The 22,441-nt window shown below is 34.3% G+C and overlaps 1 protein-coding gene across 3 annotated transcripts in view; it reads left to right on the forward strand.

The window, feature by feature from the left end:
• Window positions 1–22,441, forward strand: part of UHRF1BP1L (UHRF1 binding protein 1 like) — a 77,514-nt gene that overhangs the window by 25,531 nt on the left and 29,542 nt on the right. For all 3 annotated transcript variants that reach the window (XM_031938875.1, XM_031938877.1, XM_031938876.1), the window contains 8 exons: window positions 7,654–7,816; window positions 9,488–9,526; window positions 14,828–14,919; window positions 16,488–16,677; window positions 17,273–17,413; window positions 18,824–18,994; window positions 20,226–20,406; window positions 21,644–21,727. In XM_031938875.1, the coding sequence (XP_031794735.1) occupies window positions 7,654–7,816; window positions 9,488–9,526; window positions 14,828–14,919; window positions 16,488–16,677; window positions 17,273–17,413; window positions 18,824–18,994; window positions 20,226–20,406; window positions 21,644–21,727 (1,061 nt within the window). The remainder of the gene's footprint in view (window positions 1–7,653; window positions 7,817–9,487; window positions 9,527–14,827; window positions 14,920–16,487; window positions 16,678–17,272; window positions 17,414–18,823; window positions 18,995–20,225; window positions 20,407–21,643; window positions 21,728–22,441) is intronic.

Genomic DNA, 22,441 nt, shown 5'->3' on the forward strand with positions numbered 1-22,441 from the left:
CTTCTACATTAAAGGACCAGAGAGCATGCGATATAATATCCTGGAGAGGAGCTATGACTACAACCAAGAATACTCACCAAAACTGAGTATAATCTTTCTGAGGGAAAGGTGATGTTCTTCTCTCTTTGGATTTCAGTTTCCTCATCTATAAAATGAGGAAGTTAAATGAGATAGTCCCAGAGATAGGAGATCATTCAATGAAACAAGGATTTTCAAACATTTGTGATGAAAAGATCAGAATGGAAAATTTGATTTTCAAATACAGGACTCTAGAGAAGAATAAGGAAATTATCAGGAAAATGCTATCATAAAGGACTTAATAAGGCTTATCTGTTCACGTTCCTGTATGGGAGGAAGTTCTCATTATGACAGGAGTATATATAGACAGAGGGCATGGGTATGAATTGAATATGAAGGGATAATATCTTTTTTAAAAAAAATGATCAAATTAAGGAATGAGAGAGGAATGTACTGGGAGAAAGGGAAAGGGAGAAACAGAATAGTACAAATTATCTGCCATAAAACAAAGAGGCAAGAAAAAGCTTTTACAGTGGAGTTTGGGGAAAGAGAGAGTAAGTGAACCCTACTCTCATCAGAATTGGCACAAAAAGGAAATAACATATATACTCAATAGGAGTATAGAAATCTATTCTATTCTGCAGGAAACTAGGAGGGGAGTGAGATATGGGAAAGGTGGGGAGGATGATAAAAGAGAGGGCATAATAGGGGAAGGAGTGGTTAGTAGCAAAACACTTATTAGGAGGAACAGAGTGAATGGAAAGAGAATAAATGAGGGGAAACACAATTAGCAATAGTAAGTATAAAATTTTTTTTTCGAAGCAAGTTTCTCTGATTAGGCATCATTTCTCAAACAGAGGGAACTGAGTCATATTTATAAAGAGCCATGCCTCAGTTGATAAATGATCAAAAGATATGATCTGTGCCCAAAGGTTTGTAAATTCACACATATCCTTTGACCTAACTAAGCATGAATACCAAAAGAAACTGGGGGGACGAGAACAAGACAAAAAAAGGAAAAATGTCCTGTATGTACAAAAAATATTCATAGCAGCTCTCTTCTCAGAACAAAAAAAATTTGGAAATTGAGGGGATGTCCATCAATTGGGAAATAGTTCAACAAACTGTGGTATGTGTTTATAACAAACTCTCAGGAAAAACAAAACAAAACACCTGGAAAGTACTCCATGAACAAAATAAAAATCCAAAATAATGGAAATGTTGGGATGACCAGCAGTAATTGACTTTGCAGTTCTCAGTACTATAATCATTCATGATTACTCTGAAGGACTTATGATGAAATTCTTATCCATTCTCAGAGAAGGAACTGATTGTGTCTGAATACAGACTGATGATTCTCTCTCTTTCTCTCTCTCTCTCTCTCTCTCTCTCTCTCTCTCTCGGGTTTTTATTTTCATTATGGTAAATATTTTCTTTCACAACTTGACTTTTTGGAAATGTTTTGCATTAACTTCACATGTGCTTTCTTAATTATGGGTAGTGATAAGGGAGAGAGCCTAGAACTCAAAAATCTTAAAAAAAATATAAAAAAATTATTTTGAATTTTAACGGGGGAAAAATATTAAATAAATAAATGAATTCAAAAGAAAAAAGTTTATAGAATTTTTGGGACTTCTCCTCTGTTGTAATTATCTTCATGGTGGTCTTTTTATTGATGGTTATGATAAGTACTATACAATGAGATGACTAGATATCCATAAAATAGTGTTTCTTGTTGCGTATAAGTGCTCTCCCTCTTTCTCTATTTTTTTTCACATCTCCAAGAAGAACCCACGAGCTGTCCTTACAGGGCAGCTTTCCTTTTGTTTTGGGGTTTTATTAGAAGGCTATTAATCTTGAGGTGCCTCATTCCTTGTAACAGTTGGTCCCTAGATTGGTTCTTCAAAATATTTGTAAATTAATAGCTTTTTAATTTTCAAAATATATGCAAAAATAGTGTTCAGCACTCACCTAGCAAAACCTTGTGTTCCAAATTTTTCTCTCTCTTTTCCCCCACTCCCCTCCCCTAGATGGCAAGTAATCCAATATATATTAATAAACATGTGTAATTCTTCTATACATATTTCCATAAGTATCATGCTGCACAAGAAAAATAAGATCAAAAAGGGAAAAAATGAGAAAGAAAACAAAAACTATGCTAAAAACAACAAAAAAAGTGAAAATACTATGTTGTAATCCATATTCAGTCCCTCATTCAGTCTCTCTGGATGCAGATGGCTCTCTTCATCACAAGTCTATTGGAATTGGCCCATTGTTGAAAATTCAAATTTAGAATAGCACCTAATATTTCATATTTATAATATGAAAACATTGTGATCCTGTGTGTTTTATCCAGCACTGTCAGATTCAAATAAATAGCATGCTTTACTATTTATTCCGAAATAGCTCTAAATCCATCCAAAAAACCATGGCATTAAATTGAATAGTTTGTGCCAATACAAATAGAACTTGAGTTAATTTTTGAGTCACTCAAAGACAATAAAATAAATACTGATGCACTTTAAAAATTTCATTTGGAAAGGAATGAAATCAAGTCCTGATTCAGTATAACGTTTTTGACTTAGGACATCTCCTAGTTTTGTCTTGTTATTTATTTCTCATTATTGTTTAATTTTTAAAATATATTAGACTTAAGCTCTTTGAGGGCAAGCCCAATTAAATCATATTTAAACAAGAAACAGCAGAGATACACAACAGATTATTTGTTTCATTGAATGATTATAAAGTATATTTGATGCAGTCTTGCAATTTGGTGCACAGTATTTGTATCAATGGCATGTACATTTTGTAAATACTTTCTAAGTTCCTTGAGTATTTAACTTAATCCTTTTGGTGTATTCCAAAGCTGTGTTTTTGTTGTTTGTTTTTTGCAGGTTTGAGGTCTATGCTTAGGTATTCATGAATGTAACTGAATGCTATAACTTTTCATAAATTTGCTTTCCCTTTTAATCTGCATTTAGCTTCTAGTATATCCCATCTGGTTTTTACATAGAATTCATTTTTTTTTTTTCCTCAAACAAAGGACCTAGTTTTCAGATTTATCTTTTGGAACATAATCCAGTCTCTGCACTGGCCAAAATCAGTTAATTCTCTCCCTGAGAATTCCTTGTCTTTCTTGGGATCAAGTCCCATATATGATAATGTTTAGTTAATGACTCTTGTTAATCTGGTTTCTTCAAGTAGAAACTAAGACCACGTAGCCTGCAGCAGCAGGCCAGGGCTTATTTAATGATGTTTATTTTACCTAAATTTAGTTGATAATACTTGTGTTCTTTCAAACCTGTCTGAGATAAATGCGTACTATGAACATGTTCTTTCAGGAAGACCATAAAGGAAAGATCATTATTTGTACAAACAACATGAATATGCATAAAATATATTTATATAGTTCATGTACTAGTCTTAATAATAAGAGAGTAAACAATTGATGATATAGGGACTTGATACTTTATATGTGGAGGCAGTTTTCTTTTTTTTTTTCTTTTCTTTTTTTTTTTTATTTAATAGCCTTTTATTTACAGGTTATATACATGGGTAACTTTACAGCATTAACAATTGCTAAACCTCTTGTTCCAGTTTTTCACCTCTTACCCCCCACCCCCACCCCCTCCCCTAGATGGCAGGATGACTAGTAGATGTTAAATACATTAAAATATAAATTAGATACACAATAAGTATACATGACCAAAATGTTATTTTGCTGTACAAAAAGAATCAGACTTTGAAATATTGTACAATTAGCTTGTGAAGGAAATCAAAAATGCAGGTGGGCATAAATATAGGGATTGGGAATTCAATGTAATGGTTTTTAGTCATCTCCCAGAGTTCTTTCTCTGGGCGTAGCTGGTTCAGTTCATTACTGCTCCATTGGAAATGATTTGGTTGATCTCGTTGCTGAGGATGGCCAGGTCCATCAGAACTGGTCATCATATAATATTGTTGTTGAAGTATATAATGATCTCCTGGTCCTGCTCATTTCACTCAGCATCAGTTCGTGTAAGTTGTGGAGGCAGTTTTCTAAGTGGAGTGATTATGAAAGTTATCACTATCTATTTTATAGAGTATTTCATAAAGAGGAACAACAATTAAAAAAAAAATTGATCAGATTCCACCTCCAACTTTTCCATTTATAAGGCCCAGATGGATAAACTTTTAAAGTTTTTATTTTTATGGTCTTCTAGTTGAAATTGTGGGTTACAGTAAAGATTCAGAGGTGAAAATAAATGATATTTCAGATTTATATTCAGTTTCTCCTTCTGTTTATGCTTATTGAGCCCTGAAATAAAGACTAAAAACATAGATGCCCTCCTCTTGCAAGTTCTTCCTTCCCTTTTCTTTCCTAGATCCAGAAAAATACTGCATTATTTTCTCCCTCACATTCAGTCTCCAAAACAAGGCCTGTCCATCTACTTGTGTGATTGATTCTATTCCCATCAATCTCCTCTGGAAGCTCCTCTGGAAATATTCTCACTTCTTTATCTTGAATTTTTCCTTATATGCTGTTTGTTTCAAAGCTGCTTACAAAAATGCTTAGGCGTCTTCAGTCTTAAATAAAATCCAGCTATTTCCTCAAAATGTTGCCCTATATTTCCTCTTTTTCATAGCTAGACTCATAGAGGAAGTCATTTGCTCTTCTTGCCTCCACATACTCTCTTCCCATTCATTCCCCAACCCCTTCCAGTCTGTTTTCTGCCTTTACCCCTCAATGGATTCCTCTTATTCTAAGGTTATACACAATATTAAAAATACTTTTATAATCCTCATCCCTCTTGACCCTCTGTGGAATTTGACACTATTAGCTATCTTCTTTTATATCTTTTTTTTTTCTCCCTAGTTTTTGACTCTGTTGAGTCTTTTCTTCCTGATTACTCTCTTGGTTTCCATGACATTGTTTTGTCCTTGTTCTACTGTTTCCCCACTTCACAGTTACCTTTGTTTGGTCTTCATAATGACCAGCCTTCTAACTGTAGGTGTCCAGCAAAGCTCTGTCCTGTGCCCTTTCTCATTTTCTTCCTATACCTTCTTTTAATGATCTCATTATCTCTTATAAGTTTAGTTAGTGTGTCTATTGTGGATTGCTTTTGGATCTGTGTATTTCCTAGTAATCTGGGTTCTAAGTGTCTTCACTAGCTGATTATAGGATGTTCCATAAGCAGTTCAAACTCAACATGTCCAAAACCTTAATTCTTGTGCCCTTTATTTCCATGTTTTTAATAAGAATGCCACAATCTTTTTGATTTTTGAGTGTCATTCTTGACTCTTTCCTTTTCTATCCACATGTCAGATCTCTTGGCAAGACTTCAAAATTCTGCCTTCATTTTATATCTTTTGAATCTGTTTCATTCTTTCCACTCACAAGGCCATTATTCTAGATCAGATCTTGATTATCTCTTGTCTAGACTATTGCAGTAGTTAGTCTTCTAATTGGGCTTGTCTCATCATTTTTCATTTTACCACCTGGCTGCTAAAATTATCCTAGAGTACAATTCTGACTATGTTATCTGACCATTTTAAGAACTTCAGTGTCTTTACCTTTAGCATAAATTACCTCAGTGGGACATTTGATACTTTTTACAAGCTGGTTTTAGTCTGTCATTCTTTTAAGGCATATTTCATATTATTCCTCCTTGCACACAGTACATTTCTACTAAATAAGTCTGCTTGTTTTCCCCTCAAATTGAGATTCCATTTCTTTTATACAAGTGAAACCTCTCTTCCCCCAATTCTTTGTCATCACCTAAGCCTCTTCCGTTCCCTCACTTTTTTCAAAGCTCAAACCCATATGCTACTTCCTATCAAAAGCTCTTCCTGATTATCCTAGGTACTACCTATCTTCTTTCTTTAAAAAATTTTGTACTAATACTTTTATATTCACATGTTGTATCCTCTCCTCTCTCCTCCCCTCCCAAGAATCAGTTTTATAGTTGTTATATAAGTTCCCTGAGAACGAGGACAAATTTTCATTTTACTTTTTCTTTCTAACCTAATACAGTGCTTTGCATGTGACAGGTTCCTATAAATATTTATTGGGTTGGAATAGAGTATTGAAATTAAAATTGTCCCAAAATGTCTAGGGAAAAAAGTGAGTTTGGTTATTAGCATTTGCCATTTTTTTCCCCAGACCTTATCCTTGCTAAAAAGGAAAAATAAATTTAAAATCATGTGTATTCATATTTCCAAAGCAAAGATTAGTCCAGGCTAAATTTTATTAGTGGATTCAAATCATTACATATAAGTCATTATTTATTATTGTGTCCACAGAATCCAAAATTACCTGGCTACTTGGTGTTGGGAAGAGAGAGCTGAAAAACTATGCTTAGGCCTCATGATGCTTATAGTCTAACATAATCGTAATGTAGATTATTAATAGAGAGAGTACTAGAAGTCTCTGTACAATTTTAACCTTTGGCAGCTTAAAAATTGAATATATAAACATTTTAAAAGGTAAAATTGCAGTAAGAGTTTTGAGGATAGCTTGTATATTATCTAATTATGATTTTTTTTGCATATTCTGCATTGTACTTTTATGATAAAGGAACAGGGTGTTTATTTTATTTTTAAAAGTTACTTTCAAAGAGTGCTCTTAGTCTGTACAGATTCAATTTAATCTTTTTCCATCTATATTATGTTATCATGGTAATTGAGGTTTCAGTATAACTCTGAGGTCCTGCAAAATAGGCAGATGCTCTCTAAATGATCAAAGAAATACTGTGTGTAATTTGGTTTTGTATTGGTGTTGATTTTATTCTTTTATATTATAATTTTTTGTAGCTCATGATTCATGCATTACATATAGAGGAATCTAACTTTAAACATTTACACAATTAAGAGAACTCTCCATTCCCAAATCATTCAAGGAACAGAAGCTTGCTGTTCTTAGATAAACAATCATGTTCTTCATGTAGGCAAACATACATTGTCTTCTTTGTTAACTCAAGGATAAAACCTCCTGGAAGAGACGAGCCTAAGCTGTGTCTAAATGGAAGAAGTGGATATCTGATGTCTAATGAATGGGGAGTCGTAAAGATAAAGGGTGAAAATGGGGCACAGAAGATTTAACTCTAGGAGCACTCAGATTTAATCTGATTGGCAAAAAGGAAATGCGATTCTAAATAGAGCAGATCACGTCAGGAAAAGCTAGAAACGTGATCTAAAAGGGAAAATATATAATATAAGTTGGATCAGGTTAATAAGTTTTTGAGTGATGTGAATGAGAAGTACTTTTGGGGAGAAAAGACTATTACTGTACTCATTCTATCACCAGCATGGTAAGCCTTTCTGAGCAGAGTGTACCCAGGCTGTCTGAGGAGGGACATAGTACACCATAACATAGATGGAAAGTTCTTATCACTGGTGGGATCTCTTAGTGGCTTTTAAGCCTGGGCAAAAGGAAGAGACCCAGTCTCAAATGAAGAATAATATATATACATATATATATATATTTTTTTCAATTAATAGTTATTGATTTTCTTTCCCTTCAAACTCCCTCTCTGTACTCCTACCCCAACCTCACTGAGAAATACCAAACAATGAAAGTGTGATTGTCTGAGCCCATTTTCACATGCAGCTGCTTGATATTGAACTATAAGTTGATCCATGCCTGTTCTTTTTCAGGTTTACAAAAAATTTGTCTCCTGATAAGATAAACCTCAGTACTCTAAAGGGAGAAGGTCAGCTGACAAATTTAGAGTTGGATGAAGAAGTTCTTCAAAATATGTTGGATCTGCCGACCTGGCTTGCCATTAACAAAGTCTTTTGTAATAAAGCATCCATTAGGGTGAGCATTTTCTTGTGGTGGTTAGGAGTTTTTCTCCCTCTCATTTTTCCTATCCTTAAAATAGCCTTCTAATTTAATTTTCTTGTAAGAAAAAATATTTTTTATTTGGAAGGTAATTGGAAAACAATTATCTGAATGTCTATTTAAAATTAGTGTGTCTCATTATTGTATCAGAAAACATATATTAAACTAAATATGTGGTCAAAATTAGTATTCAGTTTGTCCTGTAGATAAGTATTTAATGTTTAAAAAAATGTCATTTTCAAAATTTTAATGAGAAGGGCTTTTTCATATAAATATGTGGAAATTGAAATTTCTTCAGTGCATAAAAGGCCTGTGGGGACATCCTTTTGGTCATTTGCTTTTCATAGTTCCACATCACAACTTCTTCATACCTTAGATTTTTGTGTGTGTTGCTGCCTTAAAAAAAAAATCCTTATCTCGTGGCCCTTGCTCTGGTGAAAACCTCTCTGACTTACATAGGTTCAACAAGAACAGTAGAAACGCAGTTTGTGGCCTGGCCTCTTGTGAGCTGTTCTAGTTTTGATAATGCTTCCCAAAGTTTGAGTTTCCATAGCTCATGGTTGCCTCTGTGTTCCACAGAGCCATTGGAAGAGAGGCCTTTTGTGAATGAACTTCAACAAGTCACTTCGCTGACTTTCTATAGTGAAGAGATAGAGCTAAATGGTTTCTAAAGATGCTTTTTAGCTTTGTTCTGTGAATACATAGAATTTTCACTGTTTATTTTTGTTTTGTAGATTTCTCTCCCTCCAATACTATGTCACGTACTGAATTTTTAAAATAGTTTGTTCTTTTTTTCTTTTTTTAGCTCATTTGTTTTTGCTCTTTCGATCTTTCTTATTTAGAGAACTATTGGTAACCAATTGGGGAATCTTTGATTCTTCCTGTTAAGATGAAGGGAGAAAGCAGAAAAATCATGTGTTTTGCTTACTGCTATCTCTAACCAAAAAGACAAAATTTAGATGCAGTCTAGTGAGTCAAAATATTGGCTTTCTAAACTCCTGAGATGAAATTCTGAATTTTGAAATAAAAAAATTTAAAAAGAAACTTTTCATACTTTCCTTGAAAAATTAGGAGTTTTCTATGTAAAGTTTTTCCATTTCTTCTAGCTCTTGTTTTAGTAGAGGAGTCACCTTTGATCAGCCACAGTCAGACACACTGTAACTCAACTCTAATATAGTGATGTCATTTTGGTCATCTTCGAAAACGAACGACAACACTTTTTACATATATATTCAGTAATCATGTTTGGTTTTATTTCCAAAGTCTGGATTTAGAGATGAGGCCAGCCAGGTAAACTGTGTGATCCTAATTTGTACTGTAAATCAGAGATGAGTTTTAGTGATAGAAGACCAAAAATTCACTTATTATTTGCTTATTCACTCTGATTGTCTTTATAAAGACTATTTCAGCATAGTGATCTCCAAATTGGCAATATTATTTTCTCTACACAAATTTAAAATATCTTTAATGTTGAAAGATTAACTAATTCTTTAATTTTATTATTTTACTCTCTAAGATTAAGAAAAAAAATTGATATATTTTTCCTGCAAGTATGAAAGTGTAAAAATGCATTTACCTTAATGTGGTATTATTCTTAAAAATTTTAAGGATTCACTTTGAAGTGTTAAATACTTTTTTCTTTTTCAGATTCCTTGGACGAAATTGAAAACACACCCAATATGCTTGGTGAGTTTTGCAGGCATCTCAGAAATGAAAATTTATAGAAGTAAATTTAGATAGTACATTCAGATGAGGCTGCTATTTCAAATTAACAACAATAAACAAAGCCTTGTCTCCAGGTCAGTTTTGTGACTATGGTAAAATCACTTAACCACTGGTCCTTCATTTTATCATCTGTTTTTCTGCTTCCCTCACAGGGTTGTTTGGAAGATCAAATGAGAATGATTATGTCAAGTACTTTATGAACTCTAAAGCACTATAGAAATGTAAATTAAATAAGTAGGAAAAATCTTTTCCCAATTCTACTATAAGCCAACTGGGTAAACATAAGAAAGTTCTTTTATTGAACTTAATTTCTTCATCTGTAAAATGAGGGAATTGTACAAGACTCTTTTTGAAGTTCCTTTCATCTCTAGAATTCCAGCTTCTAATCTTTCCTAACATTATTTAAATCTGCTAAGATTGGAAAGAAAGCAGGAAATTGGGGGAAATTTTTTATAGCAGATTTTTCTGATAATGGTCTCATTTCTCAAATATATAGGGAACTGAATCAAATTCATAAAAATAAGAGCCTAAATGCTCAAAGGGTATGAGTGGGCAGTTTTCAGAAAAAGAAGTCAAAGCTATCTATAGCCATATGAAAGAAAAATTCTTTACATCACTATTGATTAGAAAAATGCAAATTAAAACTTTGTCAGGTTGGCTATCTTGAAAGAAAAAAAAAAGTGACACATGCGGGAGGGGATGTGGAAAAGTGGGCACACTAATAATGCATTGTTGGTATACTTGTGAAGTAGTCCAGCCATCCTGGAGAGCAATTTGGAACTACTTCCATAAGGCTATGAAATTCCATATCCTTTGATTCAGCAATGTCACTATTAGATCTGTATCCTAAAAGGATACAGAAGAAAAGGACCTTTTTGAACAAGAATATTTATAACAGCTCTTTTTGTGGTAGTAAAGAATTGGAAATTGAGGGGATGCCCGTCAACTGGAGAATGACTGAACAAGTTGTATATGATTGTGATGGAATAATAATGTGCGATAAGAAATGATAAGGAGGATGGTTTTGGAAAAATCTGGGAAGAGTAACATGAACTGATTCAGCAGCATAAAGTGAACACAACTAGGACAACATTGTACACAAGAATATTATATGATGATCAACTGCAAAATACTTAGCTATTTTGATTATAATGACAGTGATCTAAGAAATTCCAAAGGATTCATGATGAAAAATTGTTATCTATCTCCAGAGATAGAATCGATTAATCCTGATTGCAAATTGAGTATATTTTTTCACTTTATTTTTTCTTACTTTTTTTTTTTTTTTTGAGATGGCTAATATGAAAATGTTTTGTCTGATTTCGTGTGTATAATTGATACCTTGTTTGCCAGCCTTCTCAGTGAGTGAGGGGGATTTGGAAGGAGGGTCTTTGGAATTTGGAACTCAAAATTAAAATTAAAAAAGGATGCTTAAAATAAATAATAAAAATAAAAATAGCCCCTGCTTTAATTATTTAATTAATAATTAAATTAAAATAATAATAAAATATTTAAATCTTACTGTCTGGTCCTGAGCTTCTTTCCTTGATCTGTTCTTAACCCATACTTTATTTTTAGTACTATGTTCAAAGGTATAATATTCACTCTGACTATCCTAGTTAAGGCTATTTCAATTAGTTAAGACCCTTTCACTGGTTTCCAAAGTGTTCTAGTCTATCCCTTCTTTAATCTACTCTTCATATTGTTGTTCCAGTAATCTTCCTAATTAAAATACATCTCGGTACCAGTACTTTATTAAAAAATTTTAAAAAGTGACTTTTGTCTGCTGAATAAAACATGAAATTCCTGATCCTGGCATTCAAGGCCTCCACAATATGGATCCACACCACTTTTCTTTCTTTTTTTTTTTTTAAATTTTTTTATTTAATAGCCTTTTATTTACAGGATATATACATGGGTAACTTTACAGCATTGACAATTGCCAAACCTCTTGTTCCAATTTTTCACACCACTTTTCTAATCTTGTCTCAAAGCAATCCATTTCACTTAACTTGAAATGTGGAATTGTATTCTCTTATCTATTCTCTTCCTGCCCTTGTCAGCTAGAATAGTGTTCGTCTCCTTCTGTTGAAATCCCTCCCTCCTTTCCAGGCCTAAATCAGTTGGTGCCATTTCCTCCTAGAAGCCTTTCCTGTTCTTCTCTTCTCTCACAGGTAAACTTGATTTCTTCCTTTTCTGATTTCTCATATGCAGCACATTGCCTTGCCCACTCCTTTGCACAGATTTTATTTTTTCTACTCTTGGTTATCTGTGTCTGTGGTCATCTCTCTCACCTTGAATGTAAGCAAGGAGCAGAGTCTCTGTTGAATCTAGCTGTATATCCTCAGGGCTTGCCACAGTGATTTTTTGCAGAGTCATTTACTACATATTAAATTAAATGATGAACTAAATGATAGAATTTCTAACATTTATTTTTTACTGTGGTGACATAAAGCTGAAAAACACTTGCTCAGGATGGAGCATTTCCCTGAAAGAAAGACTTTTGTTTATTATCTTAAAGAGTATACAGGTGGTATATTTTATTGATTTTCATATTGAGGGGTCATTTCTCACAACTCACTTTCCCTCATTCCACATATGTAGTCAGTCACTTGTTAAGTTGACACTTTTACCTTCACAGAATTTCTCACATCTGGCTCTTGCCCTCTCCCACCCCTTTAGATGAGACCCTCATCATCTTTCGCAGAGATTGTTCGAATAGCTTCCTTATTGTCCCCCTGCCCTAGGTCTCTTGCCACATAATCCATTCTGCCTGCTGGGGCTGATTTTTAAAAAATACATGTCTGGTTATTTGAACTCTCCAAACCAATCAATTCCAGTGACTATTTAGCTTTGAAAACTCCATACAACTTGCCCCCAACTGATCTTTCCAAACCCTTAGGACATTACTTTCCCTCTCATACTCTACAATTACTGGCTTCCTCATTTCCCTTTGCCATATACCTTTATACTGGCCACCCCTCATGCTTGGAATGCATCCCCTCCTTATGCCTAACAGCATGAGTGCCACCTTCTGCTGGAAGCTGTTCTAGATCACTCTTCCTCCCCAACTAACTTAGATTTAACTACTTTGTATATTTTTGTGTTTATTTCCTTGATATTTGTGCCATATATATATATATATATATATATATATATTTATATAGTCTTATTGTCTCCTCCATTGCAGTGTTTTAAGTTCTTTTTAAGTAGTCATTGTTTCATTTCTTTATGTTTTCCCAGCATCAAACACAGTGCTTGGAATATAGTAGGCTGTAAATAAAAGTTGTTGATGAAGTTTTTTCCATTTAGATATCTACTCTGGATTTATCAGACCATGTTGCAGAAGATTTGAGGATTATAGAGGAGTAGCTAGCTTTGACCAAGATCTCAGTGCCTTCCTCCTGTCCCCCTTTGTAGCCTGGACTTAGGTCCCTCAGCCATTTACAGTTCCTTGACAATCGATCTCAGTCCTAACTTTCCAGCCATGTTTCATGTTATTCCCTTTTATGGGAATAAAGTCCAGACTAGTCAAACTGGATTCCTTGTTGTTTCCTAAACTCAACATTTCTTCTCCTAGTTCAGGGCACTTGCACAAACTATTTCTCTCATGTCCACAGTAGATTTCCTCTTTACTTCTGCCTCAGAGTTCTTATCTTAAGATCTCAGACAAGGATATCTCTTCTGTGAAACCCTCCTCATACTTCCCCTTTCTCTCTGTCTGTATGTCTCTCTGTCTTTTTATCTGTCTGTCTGTTTCTGTTTCTGTGTCTGTCTTTCTCCCCATCCCCCATTTCTGACTCTGTCTCCTTTCCTGTCTGTGTCTGTGTCTGTGTCTCTCTGTCTCTCTGTCTCTCTGTCTCTCTCTCTCTCTCTCTCTCCATGTCTTTGTGTCTGTCTCTCTTCATCTCTCTCTCCTCAAATTATGTGTTATTTCCAGTTGGGTGGCACAATGGATAGAGTACTGGAACTAGAGTCAGGCAGACCTGAATTCAAATTTCATCCTAGATGCTTACTATCTCAGAGCTTGGACAAGTCGCTTAAATTATTTCTGCCTTGATTTATTTAACTGTAAAGTGGGGATAATAAGAGCACCATCTATGTAGGGTTGTTATAAGGATTCGATGTAAAGCACTTAGCACAGTGCCTGGCACGCATTGGGTGCTTTATAAATACTTCTTTTCCCTACCCTTCTACCCAGTAGAATGTAAACTATTTGAGACCCTGCATCTCTGCCATTTTTCTTCATGTCCCTAGCACTTAGCAAAATACCTTACATGTAGTAGATGTCTCATGCATTTTAAAATGAGTTGAAATCCTAGAATCATAAGCTTAGAAAGGGCTACAGGTTGTTAAGCTTTTTTATGTCCTAGATACCATTGGTAGACATTAAATCCTCAGGATCCCTTCTCAAATTCAGTTTTTACATGCAAAAGCTAAAACATATAGACTTTCAAGAAAAAACAATTCTATGGAAATATAAATAGCAGAATAGTTAATAAAACAAGTACATGGTACCCAGAGTAAGAAGTCTTGATTCCGTTCAATCTGAAGAATTCCAGGTAAAGCATCTCTAAGAAGTGTTTAACCTTGGTTCTGAAGCAGTCTCTGCTTCTTTTCTATGTCTTTAATTGTTGGGAAGTTTTTCTTTATTTCCTGTAAATTTGTCTTTTTGTAAATACCATCCATTATTCTCAGTTATTCTCCCCAGGGCCAAGCAGAAAGTACAGGAGAGCCATTCATTTTTCAGAGACAGTTATAATCTCAGCTCTGCTCTCCCCCATCCTAGTCTTCTTCCCAGATTTTTTAAGTAGGAAATATTAGCTCTGTACAACAGCTTTTTGGCCTAGATGTAACCTGAGTAGGATTTTTCTGGGGGCCCCTTTCAAATTGTTTTCTCTCATTTAATCTTTACTTGTAACCTGGGGCAACAAAAGAGTAAATCTGCTTTAAACATTTTCTGAATGTATTTCCAAATTTGATTATGACCTTATCTCTTTTGCTCATTTTAGAGGCTCCTAGAACCTTTTGTTTTTATATCTTGTGTACTTTTCTTGTAATATTTTGTATCTACTGAACTTTATTTGTGTTAAAACCCTTTACTAGAATATTCTTTAGGGATGAGTCCTCTTTCTAAACTATGGTTCTCCCAAAAGATGAATATGCATAAAGTAAAATCTTAATAATAACAATAATAATACTGATATTGCAGTAGGAACTGGGTATTGATAATTTTTATTTGTTTGGTGTCTTTTTCCTTAGTCCCTGGATAAAGTAATAATGGAAATGAGCACATGTGAAGAACCCAGGCTCCCCAATGGCCCATCACCTATTGCAACTGCTTCAGGACAGAGGTCAGTTATTAGGCGAATGGAGATGCCGATTTCCATGATGTGCATTGTTAGATGTAGCCAGCTCTTCATTATTACTGTGTGGAGTACAGTATTGTTAACACATTGAAACTCTGTCATCTGCAATCCTCATTTCAAGATAAGATTTCTGCCAAATTTCCCTTTAAACATTTTCCTGTTGAGTCACTGACCCCTAGAATTATCTGAGTTGATTGGTGGATTTTAGTTGCCTTTCCATCCCCTGGCCAGGGTGCTAAGCATATATGGCCCACAGGATAATAAAGTTTATCAGCTTGGGAGGAACCAGGAGTTGACTTGATATAGCTTTATCGTCTTTGAAAATGGCAAGTGGCTCTGATGTGGTTTGTAATGTGGGCTTTGGTACCAAATGATATGGTTTGAGGGCCAACATGATGTGGGTTGTGTAGACAGATGATGGCAGGCACTAAAAGTTGGGGTTTGGGCATGTGAAGAATTCACAATGGCCTTTCTGTTTGGCAAAAAGTAGATTTATTTGGAGGAATAGGTTACAGACAAAATGAAGGGATATAATAGACCACCAGGAATGGTAAACATGAAATACAGTGGGATAGCATATGAAAGACAAGTTCCTCAGTGGAACTTACAATTACCCAGTAGAAAGGGAGCACCCCTAAAAGAGTTAGCTGAAAGGAGGAGAAATGGGGTTGGGAAGCAGAGTGGAGTTAGGGGAGATACCACATGGCATAGGGGAAGGGGAAATGGATAGACACCATGAAGTAGAGTACTGTGGCGGACTGATTCAAAGGAAGGCAGCACCCATGAGATAGATGACCCATAAATAGATTTTATAGGGGAAATTTTAACTTCAGGGACATGATTGGGATTCCTGACAGGGCATGGCAAGGTGAGATTGTAGGAGACTTCTACAAAGGATGGGATTCAGGGGCTTGACATAACTTGGATTTCAGATTGGACAACTTCCCCAGGTTGGAGCCATAGAGCTAAACTGATTTCTATCAATGCTTTTTCCCTGCTTGCCTCAGGGATCAATTCTTTAGTTTCTCTGCTCAAAATACCATTGAGGACCTCATCATATGATGAGATTTAGCAAACTTTTTGCAACATTAAGAAGCACTGCTGCTAAAGCTTTATATCTGTTTGTAGCATGTTTTATAAAGAGGCTAATGGTCTAAAAATCTTGCTTAAGAGCAAATGTTTGATTTTATTAATAATATCATAATAAAGACAATGAAAGGCAGTTAGGTCCTTTTCAGGATTGTTCACATTCCCTATATATAGTTAATCCCACATTCCATTTAGCAACCATTTCTATTTATCACCATTCATTTTCAAATAATTGTCATGCAGTTAATAACATCTCTTATAGCTTAATTGAAATGATGTATATTTTATTTCATCCAAAGACATATTGAAATTAATGTTTTTAAATGATAATGTACAATTTCAAATTTTTAAATCAATATCAGATCTTTTATTCATGTACGAGGTAAAGGTATTAAAAGGTGACTTTTTTCCTTTTAACAAACCCATTCTTTAGCTTTAAGAGATTTACCTTTTATTTTTTTCAGTGAATATGGTTTTGCAGAAAAAGTAGTAGAAGGGATTACGGTTTCTGTAAATTCGATTATCATCCGAATTGGTGCAAAAGCTTTCAATGCTTCATTTGAGCTTTCCCAGCTAAGAATCTATAGTGTAAATACAAACTGGCAGCACGGAGACCTAAGATGCACTCGTATTCAAGATGTGCAGCGTGGAGAGGTAAAACCAATATTTTTCTTTAAATGGACCTTTTTAGCCACAAGTGAGTAACAGGAAAGCACATCTCCCTGTGCTTCTGACACATTGACGTGCCATTTCCTTTGCTGATCTTTCATTTTTAGGTTGCATATGTTTCCATTACACTTGTAATTTCTTAATGGTAATTGTACATTAAATGCTTTCATTGCAATTGTTCTTTTAATGTTAAAGATTATTGGCCCTCTTTTTTTCTTCTCTTTAATGTGAAAAATTGAGAAACTGAATATGTTGGTTAAATTTATATTGATTATCACGATTGATTGCAGTTTATACCTACTTCCTACAAGTGAATTGGTTTACTTAAAATTTAAAGTGCTCCCCCAAGTTATGTGATTATGAAGTAATTTTAACTAAATTTATAAGAAAAACAAATTCTTATAATTAATAAAAAGGTTAATAAAAAATTGCACAATAAAATGAGAAACCTTTATTTCTAATAATAATAGGAATTAAATTTTTTCTGCATGTTATTACATATAAATTTCTTTTTTCAACTTTTAATAATGTATTCTGTATTCCATTTCTACAGTTAAAGACTGTATATGTATTTTTTTAGATTTTGACATTTAAAGAAATTAATTGGCAGATGATCCGAATAGAAGCAGATGCTATCCAAAGTTCTCATCTTGAAATCATGAGCGCTCCAGTTCGACTAATAACTAACCAATCAAAAATTAGAGTCACACTCAAAAGAAGAGTAAGTCTGCAAGGTTATAACTGTTTTATTTTTAAATTCTCTTCTCTCATTGTTAATTACTGTAGTAGTAGTAAGGTTAAAAATAAGCCATTTGAGTTGAATATTGGGTTGTAGAAATAAATCCTGGTATCCAGAGTTAGAAGAAAGGCACTCTAATGATCTGGTGGAGCACTGTCACATCACAATACAAACATTTAAACTAGTTTGATGGAAAAATGTGTTCATTCAGTTTTGCAGTAGGGTCTATATTTCTACCAGATTTCAGCAAATATTACTAAAATTGGAGGACATTGGGAAAGCAGCTGATTTTATAGGAAGGATCCTGCTTTGAGAAATGTCAGGTTTATGGCCCATTATGATTTAGAAAATGACTTGTTGGAGAAGATATGTTGGTATGGTTCTCATTTAATTTATCAATAAAATCAAAACTGCACTCTATATGTTCAGTGCAACCATTTTTGCCAGGAGCTTTTGTATATAGTTTTCCACTCTCAAAGTTCAAATTGAATTCTGCTAATGGTTTTCATATTGCAAGGGGCAGCAGAATTATATTAATAGAGCATAATCTATCCCCTAATAGATTTTTGTTCTGGTTTATCATTGCATGGAAATGTCTGTGGATTTTTAAGTTTTTAACAAAATATGAACACTAACTGTTCTGATCATATTGGCAGTACTTTGAAAATAGGTCCAGTCACGGATTTCATATCTATTATCAGTTCAGTTTTAGTCACAGGATCATTATTTATTTATTTTTTTCCAGGCATGGGAGTTAATGAAAATTGTCTGCAGAACATAGCACACTTACCCTCTGTGTAGCTGGAGGAAGTACTAAAATCCAGGAAATTTTGAATCTTTGATGTATTCTACTGTATCTAGATAAGATGCTGTCAATAATATAACCATATTGTTCATAGTACACTGACGTCAGTGGAGAGAATGCTGGGCCTGGAGTCGGGAGGACCTGAGTTCAAATCTGGCTTCAGACATTTACTAGCTGTGTGACTCCTGGATAAGTCACTTAACCCTGCCTGCCTCAGTTTCTTCATCAGTAAAATGAGCAGGAGAAAGAAATGGCAAACTCCTTCTTGGCTTTTGCCAAGAAAACCCCAAATGGGGTCTCAAAGAATTGGATACAATTAAAAGGGCCGAACCACACATTAACATTTATTCAATCGGAATACGAAATTGTTTAATGCATTATTTTTGAGAACTATATTAAAAGCTGGAATTTTCTTCCTCTTTTCAATTTTTATTCTAGAAAAATAGTACCTAAAGTGTCAGAGGAAATAGGCTTTAGTTTTTTTTTATGGAGAAAACCTCTACATCGAATGCCATTAAAAAATTTCAAATTCAAACCAAAAATATTTACATCAAGATTTGTTTCCATAAATTGATTTTGTTCAACAGTTAAAGGACTGCAATGTCATAGCAACAAAGTTGGTGCTAATATTGGATGACTTGTTATGGGTTTTAACGGATTCCCAGTTGAAGGCAATGGTGCAGTATGCAAAGTCCCTTAGTGAAGCTATAGAGAAATCAACAGAACAGAGGAAGAGCATGGCTTCGGAGTCTACCCAGGTATGCTATTCAGTTAATGGATTATTGCCTTTGTGGGACTAATATAAAAAGCAAAATGGTTAATTGACAAGCAGTAGACTTTTAAGTCTTTGATTAAGTAAAAACATTATTTCTATAAGTTTAGGGAAAAAACTCCCTAGTATCTTTAATTATTTCACTTTTAATGGACACAAAAGGAGGAAATTGAGAACAATTGGAGGATGCACTTGTTGCCTTTCAGAGCTTATTCTTATTCTTAGGCTGGACAGCCCCACCATGTGGCAAACATTGCTATCTTAGGATAGGTCAAGACTAAATTGGGAGAGCCCCATTACCAAAGTCTTAGCCATAAGCAGTTGGATTTTTGTGGCCATAGTATGTAATGAAGATACAGTCCAAGAAGATTGGGGTGGCCCTGGAAGAGAGGAAGCTGATAGGAGCTCTACATCCTTCAAAATATCTGCACCAGCTTTTTCTGTGGTTACTGTTTGGCTTTTTTAAAGACAGAGAACATTTGCCCTCCATTTTGGTTATCTCTTAAATAATTATTGAAGTCAAATTTAAGATCTTTGAGAACAGAGCTTTGAGAACAGAAAAAGCTCTGTCTTCGTAATCTTATCACCTACCACTTTGGGTTGACTTGCACATCTCAACTGCCTAATGTTGGAATTGAATTAAAATAAGCAGTCTGGTGATTCCTAATTAGGTCCTACCATTGGTCACCATCTTAAATGAATATTTTGAAGCTATTAGAAGCACATGCATTCCTATAAATACTCTTTTGTTCTTCCTACTAGTCCTTCCTGCTATTTAATACAGATCCTTTCCTGGTAATCCAGCTAGATGACAAATTCCAGAAAAATCCTAGCTTCTTCTTAGGAAGAGAAAAAGCCTCAACTGTACCGATTTACACCCTCATAGGCCCAAGGACTTGATTCACTACTAAAAGTCACTCTTACACCATTTTTGAACAACAGTTTTAGACAGTCTGAGTTTTTGTTTGTTTGTTTTTAAAGATGTTTAAAGATAATGTACTGATTTTCAGTAATTAGACTACTGTACTTATTGAAGTTTTCCTAAGTACATGAAGTTTTAAATAGTAACTTGGAGTGGTCCTTTGATTCTTCAATTGATCTATGATCCCATAAATGTGGATTTTCCCTTTCTCGCTGTGTGTAATCCTTGTTCATATGGTCCCACAAATGCTCCACAGAGGGGTTGTCATCATGATGATGGGTTCTAATCTTTTCAGAGCTCTACTCCAGCTCCAAGTTCTCAGCAGGTGAAGACACCTCATACATCATCTGTGCCTGACCTCAATGATACCATTGCAAAACTCTTCAATGATTTTGATGTTAAAGAAACCTCCCATCACTTAGTCATTTCTCATCTAGATCTACACATATGTGATGACATTCACGCTAAAGAAAAAGGTAATAAATCCAGCACATTTGAGTTCATTTTTGATGATTCTCTAATGGATTACAGGACAAGATTGGCTCTTCTCCAATTAGAACTATCATGACAGCAATGATGCAGATGGTTTTGTTATATTTACTAAGCCTGCCTTTAGCTGTTAGGTAAAAAGATTGATGAATGAGCCCTTGATTAAGATGCTGACCCTTGGAGGGTTATGGCAATGCAAGACTTGCTCTCTACATCTGTCTTTTATGCTATTTTGGGCTTGTCTTTGTAAAGAAATTCAGTCTATAATACATTCCTAATGATGTCCACATGGATTATTAAATCCATGTTGAAGATGTTGAAGAAATTCCTACCTGCCATTTGGATTCTAGGGCCTCTTCTGCTTTATCTTTCTCCCTCCCCCCATAGCTCATTGTTTGTCAGATAGCTTCTTTAGTTAGCCTACCACTCCCCTATTTGACACTAAACTTCAGAGATCCTGGACAGCTCTTTAGCAGTCAGTGTTAGACCAGAAATAAGTTTCTCTGTGCCAGTGGAATGCTTCAGTATATAAATTATATATATAAAAGAATTGGGACCTCTACCACTATCTATACAAAATAGGCCTAGCCAGCTAAGCAGTTGGCTAGACCATGATATTTAAGCTTATGACCCTTTGGGCCAGTTAGCTTTGGGTGACAATACTTCTTTATTTCCACATGTCCATATGAACTGTAGTTAATTCTTTTCTCAACACTAGTTATTTTTGATCTGCCAGTGTAATTCAGACAATTATATTGTTTTTTGTATTATTTTATTTTATTTAAAGTAGACAAGTTTGAATTTTTTTTTGAAACTTTAGCCAGAAATTAACTGTATATATATAATTATAATTTGCTTCAATCAGGAATATTAATCATATATTGGGGCATCTAGATGGCACAGTGGATAAAGTATTGGACCTGGAGTCAGGAAGGCTCATCTTTCCAAGTTCAAATCCAGCTTCAGACACTTAGAAACCGAAATATTGGGCAAGTCATTTAGCCCTGTTTACCTTAGTTTCCACTTCTGTAAAATGTGACAGAGAGCTGAAGAGAGAAAGAGATGACAGATCATTCCAATATCTTTGCCAAGAAAACTCCAAGTAGAGTCTGAAGAATTGAACATGATTAAAAAGTAACTGAATAATAAGTCACTATTAAATGATATTTTCTAAGTAATGACAAATTAAGACCGTGTTACACTTAATTGTTTGTTCTTTTGCAGACACTAGTAGACGTATTACTGGAGGAGCCATGCAACTCTCTTTTAGTCATCTAACTGTAGATTATTATCCTTATCACAAAGCAGGTATGTAAAACAAAAACTCAAGATGACAGCGTCTTAAATTAAATTATGTCTAATATGCTTTACTTATTGTGAAATTCTCTCTCCTTAAAATAATGCAAACTTTTTTTTTTTTTTTTTAATAAAGGATTCTAGATTGTGTAGATCTAGCAAAATAATGTTTTGGAGATGTGATTTTCAGATTTTTTTTTTTTCTCTCAAAATGATGTTCTTTTTTTCATCCTCATTTTATATGATGCCTATTTTTTGTTTTTTGTTCTTTTTTTTCTCATCAGTATTTCTAGTCAAACTCTGTAAGTTGTGGAAGATATTGAAAGGATATTGAGGCTGGACTCTGTGCTAATTAGCTAGTATAATTAAAAATTTCTAATCAACTAAGATAATGATGATTTAAAAGTAAATCAGATTGAATTAGCAGACCTCAAGTAAGAAGTTTTGATACCTTTACAAAAATCACACAAGATAGGAACATTTCAGAACATCAGAAGCAAAACAAGGTGTATTTTCTGTTTTGACATGTACAAGACAAAAGAAAGTGTAACTTTTTTGTAAGAGCTTTAAAAAATCATGTATGGTTTTTCTTTCCAAAAATATATACTTTTATGATAGCTAGGTTATTTAGACTTCTTATTCTCAGATCAGAATTCGACAGTTTTATAAATAAAATTCTATCTTAGCAAGTTTTTTACACTATTAAAATATTTGATTTCATATTAG

Source organism: Sarcophilus harrisii, chromosome 5, assembly GCF_902635505.1.
Source record: "Sarcophilus harrisii chromosome 5, mSarHar1.11, whole genome shotgun sequence".
Lineage (NCBI taxonomy): Eukaryota > Metazoa > Chordata > Mammalia > Dasyuromorphia > Dasyuridae > Sarcophilus > Sarcophilus harrisii.